General features: G+C 32.9%; 1 protein-coding gene across 1 annotated transcript; it reads right to left on the reverse strand.

The window, feature by feature from the left end:
* Positions 1-5,876: 5,876 nt before the first annotated feature.
* Positions 5,877-11,070, reverse strand: CER3 (Fatty acid hydroxylase superfamily). Its single transcript, XM_039023644.2, has 11 exons — positions 10,583-11,070; positions 10,277-10,497; positions 9,950-10,185; positions 9,620-9,839; positions 9,208-9,335; positions 8,260-8,516; positions 8,057-8,164; positions 7,392-7,598; positions 6,980-7,090; positions 6,258-6,431; positions 5,877-6,157 (listed from the first exon to the last, which is right to left on the reverse strand). The coding sequence occupies exons 1-11, from the start codon at positions 10,631-10,633 to the stop codon at positions 5,987-5,989; spliced, it is 1,884 nt and encodes a 627-aa protein (XP_038879572.1). The 5' UTR covers positions 10,634-11,070; the 3' UTR covers positions 5,877-5,986.
* Positions 11,071-12,593: the final 1,523 nt, after the last annotated feature.

Below are 12,593 nucleotides of genomic sequence, written 5' to 3' on the forward strand. Positions count from 1 at the left end.
TTGTACATTATTCTTCTAATTAACTTGTACATTATTCTTCTAATTAAGTTGTACAATATTCTTCTAATTAAGTTGTACATTATTCTTTTAATTAAGTTGTACATTATTCTTTTAATTAAGTTGTATATTATTCTTCTAATTGAGAAACAAATATTTTTTTAATTGAGAAATAAATATTTTTTTTCAGATCATGGCTTTAAACACAGGACTTATTGATCCCGATGTTTTGTACGACCAGTCCATTCATCGATCATCTGTTGTATGGCGAGATCGTACTACTGGAGAAATATTTTGCAGGCATCGAGAGGCAGTTCTCCAGCACACTATCCCGCTCTACCCTCGAATACTACTGCTGCTGTGCACATCTAGATTGTATGGGGTTGCCAGATTAGGATTTATTCAATTGAACTGGCATCTGATCATAACCTTGGTCGAGAGATGGAGGCCCGAGACGCATACATTCCATATGTCTGTCAAAAAGTGCATTATCACTCTACAAGACATAGAAGTGTTGTTGGGGTTACCTGTTGACGGTGAGCTGGTCACCGGAGTGATGTACGATGAATGGTTAGAAGTTTGTCAACTGTACCTCGGTGTGACCCCACCTACCGACAAGATTAAAGGATCGAGGTTAAGTTTAATATGGTTAGAAACACAATTTCGTGAGCTCACAAATGATGCAGACGAGGAAACCGTCATAAGATATGCGCGAGCATATATACTACAAATGATGGGTGGAAGTCTGTTTTCAGACAAATCAAGTCATTTTGTTCACTTGATATTCCTGCCACTATTAGCTAACCTCCATGATGCAGGGCGGTATTCGTGGTGGAGCATGCTTGGCATAGTTGTATAGACAACTATGCAAAGCAACAAGACCTGAGGTTCGAGAGATAACTGGGCCTCTCATACTTTTGCAACTATGGACTTGGGAGCGATTTCCAACAATGGCTCTACAGCTACAACATGTTAATGACGCTCAATTAGTTGGACGAGCCTACGGTTCTTGGTATGTTGTTTTAATTCAATTTAATTTTTATATCACTGATCTAGTTAATTTAAATTCTAAATTATCAATTTAAAAATTTAGGTGGAGAGACAAATTTTGTGTGACTAGGACAGCCACACATGTAGCCAGCCAGTATAGATACATGTTTGATCTGCTTCAACCTGAACAGGTACATTACACTAAACCTAATTGATTATTTTATACACATTTTTATTGTATTTGTCTTTAATATTCTCTAATTATTTTGTGTTTCAGGTTATTTGGGAGCCGTACAAAATTATTATGCATACTTTGCTTAATTTTTGTACGAATGGTCAAAACATATGGCGGACGATGAGTCCTCTCATATGTTTTCACATTGGTGAGTGACATCTTCTTGACAGGGTAATGAGACAATTTGATTTTCAACAGAATGTCTCATCGTCTTGTAATACTAAACCCGTACTGCATGATATTGACCTAAGGACTGGAGATTGGTCCGAAAAAGTTGCACATTTGGTAGTGCGATGGCACTACCGTGCAAGGTTTATTGCAGTGGGGGTTTCTCTTGAACAGTTTGACACAGATGTCACTCCAGATTTATTGGTATAATAATATCACAAAGCGCTACGTCACTCATCTGGGAGAAACTGTGGGTCATCTGGTAAATGAATATTATCTAATTATTTTTAATTTAAATTTATTTTAAATATTGTCTAATTGTTTTATAATTCACAGAGATCAAACAACCATAGACTCCGTGAGGTTGCGAATGATCCGAACCAGGTTCTTGCTATATGTAGTGACAACCAAAGCTATATGGAGGAAATTCATTATATGTACGATATACCTATTGTTCCTCCACCAGCTCCTAGATGTAGAGGACCTATTTGGGAAGATGATGAGTTTGATGAGGTTGCACCTAATGTGGAAGAGTTGTTCCCTATGATGCAGACACAGAGTCAAACTGATTATGTTAGTCCGATAATGATGATGCCAGCATTTGATTCAGGACATTATGACTCAGAGGCTGGTCCTTCGTCTTCATACGTGCATGGACATGGTCGGGGTCGTGGAGAGCATAATGAATATTTATATTATGAAGCGCCTGCAGAGGTACCAGAGCAACATCAAGAAGAACCCGAGCAACCTCAAGTTCGAAGTCGACGATGACAACCAACTCGAAATCGACGATGTCCGCCTTGTGGGACACATTGATTTTTGTAATTATTTTTATATAAATGAGATATTTAATTTACATTTTTTTATTTTTATGAGTTATTATTTTTTTTTAAATTATAAATAATAATAAAATATTTTTAGAAATTGTTTTTATAAAATCGAAAATAAAAAAATAAAAAAAGGAAGAAAGAAAGAAGAAGGTGGAATGTGTAATAATTAAAAAAAGGAAAAAAAAAAGGAAAATTTGTACGGATATCTCGCTCTTGCTTTCGCTCAAAATCTCGCTCTCTCTCATAATCTCACTCTCTCTCCTACTCTTCCCTCTTTCGTTCTCTCCCAATACAAAATTATTTTTAACACATCAAATAATTATGAGTGTTATGAGGAAGGTCTCCGGAATGAGGAAGGTATTTCGTTCTCTCTACATCAAATAATTATGAGGAAGGTCTCCGGAATGATAATTAAACAGACTCAATAATAATGTTAGAGTAACGTCGAGGGTTCAAAGTTCGACGTACAAAGGGGAAGGTCGGGGGTTCAAAATTCGACCTATCTAGGTCGAATTTTCAACCCTCGACTTATTATAAAAAAAAACAACAATATTTTTACAAATAGTTTGAAAATAACAACATTTTCCTATATAGTTTCTAAAAAGACAATATCCTTTTAATTTTTCCTATAAGTAGTAATTCGATGAATTATAAATATTATTTGCTTAGTAAGATTTTATAGGCGAAGATAAATCCCGATCTAACAAACATAAATATATATACCACACACATACTTGCTAGAAGACCTAAGTGAGCATAATGGGTCAAGCCCGATATCTAATTCACAACCAAAAACACTTCCTTCAATTTTGACTAAATCAAAATTTGGTCAAATTTACCATTTTGACTTTTAAGGAGTTTTGTCTCTATTCGTTGGCAAACTTCAAAATGCAAGGGAAATTAAGGTATAGTGCTAGTTAAATATAGCAGCAGATAAGAAGCCGATCACATCGATTGTTCAAGTATTTAAGTACTAAACCATAGTCATTGCTCGTAATGACCTGTTTGAATCATGAGTTTTATTGGATGGGTATGGATAATTAAAATTTGAGAGTTTAATAGTTAAATGTGTGGGATACAGAAGTCTCTTTGAGAGTATCCTTCATGTAAGACGGATGGACAATATCTTTTACTTCAAAAACTCAATTTTGGAAGTACTAAAGTTATGATTAAAAAAGTAACAAGCAACAGTAAAAATAATAATAATAAGTAGGTGTATAGAAGTGATATTTTCAAGCAAACTACATCAAGGTATTAATGGTAATTCAACAGCCAAAGCTGCCGATTGTTTGTGGAATGGTATTAGGCTACGTTTGACATTACGTTAGCTATGTCAAAAAGTTATTTGAAAAAAAAAAATCTTAACAATTTTTTGCGTTTGATAAAATAGATTTAAATTAAATGAGTTAAAATCAATTTTAAAAACACGTGTTGACTTTAGAAGTAGTATCCTTCCGGCTTTTAAATTCTTCTAAAATCTAGAATTTAATTAATATTTAGTTTTCAATTTTATACTTTAAAAAGAAGATTTATTTTTATGTATTTATCTTTTTCTCACCTAATCAAATCTATTTTCTATTTTTCATGAGTTGAATACATCATTTTTTAAAAAAAGTATATCATATTCATTTTTTTAAAAATAAAACTATTTTCCTTAATATTTAAAAATTAATCTACAAAACAATTATTTAAAATTTTAAATTACAATCTTTTTTTTTAAAAAAAAGGTTAAATTATAAATCTATTTTAATTATTATGTCTAAAATAAGACTTTTGCTTTTAAAATAATTGGTAGCAGCTCTGCTCTTAGAAAAATTAGCTGTGAAAAGAAGTAAAATAGTATTTGGTAAATTTCAACATATATAAAATGTATATATGACAATGTATGTATATAAGTATATATACATATATAGTATATATATACAATGTAATGTTTGTGTGTGTATAAAGCATTTAGAATCTGAACTCAGGCGATTTTGTTTGTGTGTTTTATATGCATGTTTGTTCATGTTTATTGGTTCATTATTATGACTAGTTGATGACACACTCCCTTATGATTTTAATTTGTATGAAATGATATTTGAGCTGAAAAATCATGATTTTTAGTCCTTTTTTTTAAAAAAAAATTTCTTATTTTTCATGCACGCTTAAGTTCTTTAATTTGTCTACCTATATTAGGTCTTGCATGCTTAGAATTGTATTATATAACTTGTATTTTTATTGTCATTCTAATAGACCCATTGATTAAAGAGTGTCTTGCATGATAGGTTGTAATGTAACAATCAGGTGTAAAAATGATTTATACCCTGCTAAAAAAATAAATTGATTTATTGTTGGACTGAAAAGAAACTATTGTGAAAAAAAAATAAATTATGAACTTGTAATGTTTATGCATGGCTAGGGGTAGAAAGAGCTACATTTGTTGTGATTAGTTAGGACACTTGCAAGAAAAGAGTTAGTATAGTTTCTTGTAGTAATGTGTGAAAGCTAATGCCCCTAGGTCAAATAAATTCAAGTTTAGGGACCAAGAATTTAATTTCAGGCGCCTAAGTTGACATATTATTTCTTTGGTTTTTTTTTTTGGCACTTGATAGTTAGTGCATGAGCCAGTATAGGGAGAAACCAAATTGAGAGTTATTTAAAATCATTCCAGGTTGCTAAGACTTAATTAAAAAAACTTTGAACTTCTTCTTATGTGGATAAGTTTAGAATTAGTTTTAAATTGTGTTTCATTGACTGAATATGAATTGGTTTCATTGTTGAGTACAAGTTAAATCTTAGGAGACGTTCGAAACTAGAGTAAGGAACTATGCAATTTAAATGAGCATATATTTGAGTGATTGTGTGCTTTACTCTATCTTGCTCGAGGATGATCAAGAATTAAGTTGGGGGTGATTGATAGTATTGAAAATATGCTATCTTGCTCCACTTAATTCAGGATTGTTCTTGGATTTTACATGTTTATTTTGTATTTTAAGGTTCCGAGCACATTACAGGTAGAATCAAGTGTTAGTGACAGAATGGAGCTAAAACAGGCTGAAACAGGCCAAATTGCACCAACCAGGAAGGAAAGAGTGAAGAATTACCATTTTTCTCCTACCAGCATGGCATGACAACGCCTTATGGTGCCATGCTCAATGCTGTAGAATGCCCCTTTTTACGTGAAAAGCACACGATGTCAAGACGCTCTAAAGTTCAACACACGTAGATTTCCGTCAGCGTCACGATATTGCAACCTAGCATCACAACACCAACCCGATTTTATAAATAGTTCTTTTAGTCGCTAGGTTAAAGGTATCTCTGATTCCAACTGACTCAACCATGATTTCTCTCTATTTTCTCCATCCTTTTGATCTATTCATGCACCTAAACAATTGCTTGATGTCGATCATGACAATTATGAGCTAAGGTAATACTTTTAGTTTGGGTTTTTAGGAATTTTCCTTATTTTCATGTATTTGTAAGTTGTTGAACCGAATTCTAGATTGTATTGCTGAATTCATCTTTGTTTTTGTGGGATTATGATCATATTATCATATGCTTGTGGATTATAGTGTTGGGATAGCAATCAGGTACTTTTTTAATTTCTTTAATTTTGTTGACAAAGAAAACACATATATATAGTAAGTAGACATGATGCAACGAACAAAAAGGCCTTTGCAATAATGAAATGCTTCAATTCATTGGTTCGAGTTCACATATACCAAATCATATTTGTAATTACTTTTTTTTGATTAATGCATTGAAAAGGAAGAAAGGGTCAGATTTATTTTTTTGTGGAGGAGACTGGTTTTAGGCCATGTTTTAGAGCTGCCTCCCAAACAAGGTCAATTCTATCCACGTCCAAAGCCCCAACTTCATGGTGAGTCCACCCTTCTAGGTGGTGCACCACTCCTCCCGCGTGACATGCGTGTACCACTCCTCGACTCATCGTATACTGCCCCAAGCAAACACCCGAAACAACCACCTCTCTCCGTTAAAAAGTATAAATAAAAAAAATTAACATGATATCAAAACATGAGACTATCAATTAATACCTCGCAATTGCCAAGGCCTTGAACGTCATCAGGCAATCGCATGGCGGCAAGTTCACCGTATGTGCAATCTTTTCTGAAAGCTAAGATGGGAGGGACTACAAATTGATGAAAGTGAGTTCCACTTGGGGCCCAACTTTGCTCTCTTGGAGTGATCCACTTCCCAACAATCCAAGTCTGTTTGAGTTTGACAACACTTTTACATGATGAGTTAATGTATCACAAAAAAGACATGCACCAGAAGCTTTGCATGTTTAAATTTAGGGTAGTTGTGAATGCGTAGATATAGCCCAAACTAAAATAATTTTTAGATATAGCAAAATTTTAGATCAAGTCTTCGGAATAATCAGTACTAGACTATATTATTAGTAAGAATCTATCAATAATAAAGTCTATCACTAATAAAAATCTATCCGTAATAGTCCATCACTAATAAATTTTACTATATTTGTAATTGTTTAAAAATATTACTATATATTGTTTAAAAATATTATTATATATTTAATTATTAGTTCTAAAAGCTCCATCCATTGCCATTACCACGAAATTTACCCACATAACTATTAGCATGTCACATTGATTGACAATATTTCAAGGCAAACCATCCATTTTTAGTAAGTTGTTATATTTAAATGCTTATTTCAGGTCTGTTTCTGAGTGCTTCAAAAAGTGTTATATATATAAAGCATTTAAAAAGATGTCAATCCAAACATGTTAGTAATTACCTTGCAATTGCGGGCAGCTTGGTACTTAGTAACCTGAACCAAGTAGTTTTGACAATCCGCAGGTGCTTCCTTTTGTATTTTCTCAAATCTTTCCGTTGAAAGTGTAAGCATCTATAAGGAATTTTTTGGGGAAAAAAATGTAATTAAAGGAAGCACATTAATCAAAAGGGTCAACTTTACTCTATAATCTAGCAATTTAAAATTAATTTGAATTCCAAGTCCAATAGTGATATATATTTTAATAATATTAGAGTACAAACTAAGTAACATGTGATAGTTATGCTTCCCTATTAAAAACTTTCTTTTTCAAGAAAACAAAAGAGTATAAATTATTCGAAAAAAACTATCTGATTGTAATTTAATAATTTATGACTACTTCATTGAATGATTTTTCGAAGAACGATAGACTTACAAGAACTCGAACTTTTCGTCGACAAAGATAGAGAGCAATGGCTCTTCCAAGCTTAGAAGTTGCTCCAGTTAGAAACACTTCTTTAACCTCCTTTGGAATTTCATTGAGAATCACAGCCGCTGTTAGTGTATTCCCATGCACAACTCTTACTCTAAGATTTGGATGGTTCTCCACAAAAAGTGTTCCACCACCATTCAGAGCTTCATTCTGCGTCCAAAAATTAACCACAAAAACAAATTATAATATTCTGACTTTAGAAACTTAATAAGATAAAAATTACATAAAATTACTAAAAGAAATTGTTCAACTACATTTCACCAGTTTTTCTCTTTCTTTAATACTAGTCAGTTTTTTTATGTTGTGTGGTTGGACTTGACTCTGTGAAGCCTAGGATGTATTCAAGTTTGTAGGGGTGAGTAATGCATTTGTCCTTTAAACAAAAAGGGTATTTTTGGGAAAAAAGAAGTATATTTTATAGTGAGAGGTAAGAAATTAATTAAGAGCAGGAGTCTTAAATGAAAGAACATGATTCATGTCCTCAAACAATATAAAAGATTAAACCCACTACTGAAAGATATTAATTTCCCCCACCAACCCAATTCAGAGATGATCAGAGTTACATTATTAAACATTTTTGCCAAAAGAAATAAAGTAAGAAGACCTACCTTATTCAGTGCAGCAAGGCTAATGACCTTAACCCCCAGTTTGTCAGCTCTCAGAATTGCATCCTCTATATGTTTGTTGATGCCTTCTCTTGCAAATGGCAAGAAATACTGTACCACACAAACAAACAAATAATTAGGAATTAGGTATTCATTAAGTGAGAGTAGTGATTATTAATTAATTAACAAAAGAAATAATAAATGACCTGAAATCCAAATCTTGGAACAACCCAAGTTTGATGAAGCCAATCTCTAAGATTGTAGTAAGAATAAAGGAAGATTTTAGAGCGGCCCCACATGATAAGCATCACTATGAAGGCAATGGGCCATGATGGAAATAAGGACAACTTTGTCACAAAGGGACGTGAAGCAAAGAATCTTGATACAAATGGCGCATGCATTGATGAAGTTACATCCACCACATGGGCTAGAAATACGAAATCAGGAACCCTCCCATTTTTTCCTGCATTTATTCAATTTTTACTTATTTACTTCAACAAACAAACAAATATATATATATCATTTACTTTTTATCATCCTATATTTAAGTGTATTCAATTGGCTTAAAAAAACTTTCTAATAATGTGATAACACTATCATAAATGTTTCGTCTACTCCTAAAATCTGCAATTTACGACCCTTTTCTCAAGGCATTAACGTGAGAGCCGTATCTTTATGAACTTTAGCACTTTAATGACACCAAGTTGTAACCACCCGTTAATGATGATTATTGAATCAAGCTGGAAAACAAAAATATTGAATAGAGTATGTTTTCTATTTTTTTTTTTTTTGCCGCTCATCCACTTGTCTAATCATATTTTGTCACGTATCAGATAGTTATTATATTGAAAAGTCTAAAATCCAACTTAAGTTAGTGTTTATTGTCTACAAATATGGGATTGTTTGACTCACCAACTTCTTAAATGGATATAAACAACTCAACTTCAATAATAACCATGGATAACTTTATTTTTCTCCCTCTACTTTTCACTTTATCGAATAATTCCATTTTCTGCTTTTTTTTTTTTTTCCTTTTAACTTCTTTTTACAATTCTACACTATTACATCCAAACACAAACTTACTAACATTAATATATTAACTTCATTCAATGGGTGATCAGGCATAAGTAAAGGAAGTGAGATGGGAGACAGACCTGCATTTAAGCTTTTCTCCTTGTGTAATTCCCAAGAGTTTTTATGAAGTGTGTTTCCAATTACATCAAATAGAGGCATGAAGAGGCAGAAATTGGTCCCTTTCTCTGTATGGTGAAGGGTGTGGTACCTAATAAAATCCATGTTTTAGTTTTGACCAATCGTAAAAACAAAATAACAAATTGGTGTGTATATATATTTTTTACCTTTTTTATTTTATGTGGTTTTAGAGCATTACTCATTGATGATGAAAGCGATTTATGCAATAAAAAGAGGCAAAGGTGTCAAGAAGCTGCCGGGGCTTTCAATTTCATCGACAAGCTTCAATTACTTACGAATGCAACAACTTTTAAATTTTATCTTTTTAGACAGATATTGTGTAAAAAGATGGGGAAAAAAAAAATCAGTACTTACGTTGGAGTGTACAGTAGATATCGAAAAATTGGGATAGCTTCAAACAACCGATGCGGAACAACTTCAACATTGGAAAGCCCTAAGCATCTGAGAAAGTCAAATACCAAAACGTAACAAACAACCATGGCCGTCGATCCATACCCTAGAAGACTTGTTCCAAGAATTGGTGCTCCAATTACCATACTCCACGCAAGATGTTCCAGAACTGTCGCATTTCCAGCTTTATTGGAAAAACAGAACAAAAAACCAAAACTTTCAGAGATTTAAGATTAAAAAACAAATTTTAAGAAGATCCCAAATGAGATTTAAGTTAATAAATTGTTGGGTAACCTGTGAAAGACTGTGGAACTGGGGAAGAATGATGAAGAGAATGGTAATGAGTAAAAAGATGGTGGTTGGAGTGGAAGAATCTATGGAAGATGTAAAACAATGGCTCTGCAATTACAACATGGAGTATTAGAACTGCAATGAACCCTTTTGTGTTCCAAAGAGGAAGATTTCCAAGCGAAGGGAATAGGTAAATCATCATGGAAGCCATTAGAGCTTGAAGTAACAAGAAATTATCCCTGAAATTATGAAGAGAAAATTAATTATTTGGAAAGAAAATGATGTGGGGTTGATGTAATTTGAATGTTAAATAGTTAAATAGTTAAATACCATTCCCATTCCATATCAATCTGTTTGAAATCAACTCCTTGTTGAAGAATCCGACGGTTTCTTGTCAAGAAAAGCATGTTGCTGTAGGAACTCCAAGCGATATGAATTCCCACTCTGAGTAAAGAGATCAAAAGAATATGGAGACACCAATTGTTTATGATGTTCCCTTCTTCATATAATGAGTACAAACCCTTTGCAAGCAATGGCCCATATAGCAAATACTGCATCATTATTCAATTAAAACAAAAAATTAAACACATGTGAAATCAATAATACACTTGTGAATTTCATATTCCAAAAGTTTACCTTGAACATCCCCAAATTGTCCCATGGCCAAGATGATAATGGAGCAACCATTGCTAAATCCCAAATTTCTCAAGCCACAGCAATTCAATATACTCTAATGTGTGTATTTTTCTCCTTATAACGAAAAACCAGAGCAAATCTCTCGAGGGAAAGGAATATAATTTGAAAAAGAAGTTATGAATGGCTAGAAACAAGAGGACTGAAACTCTGAAATCTTTCTAATCTTCTTGTTTTGAAGGTTCCTTGAAATCGTCCTAAAGAAGCTTTGAACAGATATAAATCCTACAAAGTTTTATGTGTGTGCAAGTCTATATATAGAACAAAAAAGAAAAGTAAAAACAAAGAAACAAATCTGTTGGTCCAGCTTCTGTGGGTGGCCGGCCTTTATAAATGCTGTGAAGAAATCAAATTGGCGATGTGCAAAGAAGTTGACTCAAGTAGATACATTACACTCCCATTTCCCTTCGTTTTCACACTCTCCCAATTTTGTACAAACATACATACATACTTTGAATCTCCCTAAGATGTATCGAATCCATGTTATTTTCCTTATTTACAATTTTGACCTTAAAAGAGTATTTTATATAAAATATAAATCTACCCATTAACTTAAATTTTTTTTTTGTTCATCGATCATTTAAAATGGTATCAGAGTAGAGATAATTCAAAGAGGTCATGTCCTCAACCTCTTGCAATGTTTATTTCCTCCTCATATAATATTGGGAGATTTTTCATAAAATAGCAAAATTTAATTATTTTAGACTTCTATCTATATCAGTATCGATCAGTATTTTTTATTTTTGCTATATGTGAAAATTTCTCTTTAATATTTGATTTTCACTTGTTGGACATTATCCATATTTCAAGCTCACAAATTAGAGTAATGTTAGTGATATATAATTAAATCTACGTTCATCCACTCTCTTAAGCTTTTGAATCAATCGATGATTAAAGAAGACTTTAATCTATTTCACTGTAATAATAAATTATTATTTTGATGTCGATTCTCTGTTGTTTTAAGTTGTTTAGTTTGGTTCGTATTAGTTATGGTAGGGTAGGGGTTATGGCAATGGTGTACTTAAGTAGTTACTCGTGGCGGCCAAATAACCCATGCTCATGTACGCGTTTCTCATGTTCAAACCCATATTCTGGCACAGCTGTAGTGATGGCACATAATACTTCCCCTAAATTTAATGCTTATTATGGTTGGGAGAATAGGGGTTACTTTGGACCTTTTCCCCCCAACTTTTTTTCCCATTCTTTTTCATTTTCCTTTTTCTCCTTGGGGTTGTTTTTGAAAGCTGACTAAAATTACTTCTTAAAATGTCAGGTATGTGTTTGGGGACCATCCAACCAGCCACCACATAACTCCCTCCCTGCCCCTACCACGCTTAGGCCCTTGCAAACCCTTTCCTTTTTACTTGTCTTGCACACGCTATTGCTCCACGAGGAGCTTAATAATAACTTCAATTATTCCGAGATATAACTATTTCGCTTCTCAATAGGACATTTATGCACCAATATCAGATTTTTGAGGTAAATTATGAATCAACCATAAAACCACACAAGCGTACGGTAAAATGTTATTTTGCTTTCGGTTTGAGTTTAGTTTTTATTTAGTCTTTAGATTTCAAAATGTTACAATTTTAGAAGGTCTTTTGGGTAAGGAATGGAATTATGAACGGAAAGTTGTGAACTTTTAGGACCCACAACGTAAGGAGTCAATAAGACATAAAATTGATGGTTTTAGTCATAGAGCCCATGAACTCTTTGAGCCAAATACGGGGTGGAGTTCGCAACTTCTTACTTCCTAACTCCTTAGCCCAAACATCCCCTTCATATTTTAAGTTTAATTTCAATTTAGTCCCTAAATTTCAAAATAATACATTTTCAACCTAAAAATTTGAGTTTTGTTTCAATTTAATATCTATGTTTTAAATCTTACACTTTTAGCTTCAATTTTTTTTCACTAAATACTCGATTTTTTTCTTTAATCATAACGTATATTAGT

The sequence above is a fragment of the Benincasa hispida genome, chromosome 2, assembly GCF_027475165.1.
Source record: "Benincasa hispida cultivar pf3 chromosome 2, pf3_genome.v1.1, whole genome shotgun sequence".
NCBI classification, from domain to species: Eukaryota; Viridiplantae; Streptophyta; class Magnoliopsida; order Cucurbitales; family Cucurbitaceae; genus Benincasa; species Benincasa hispida.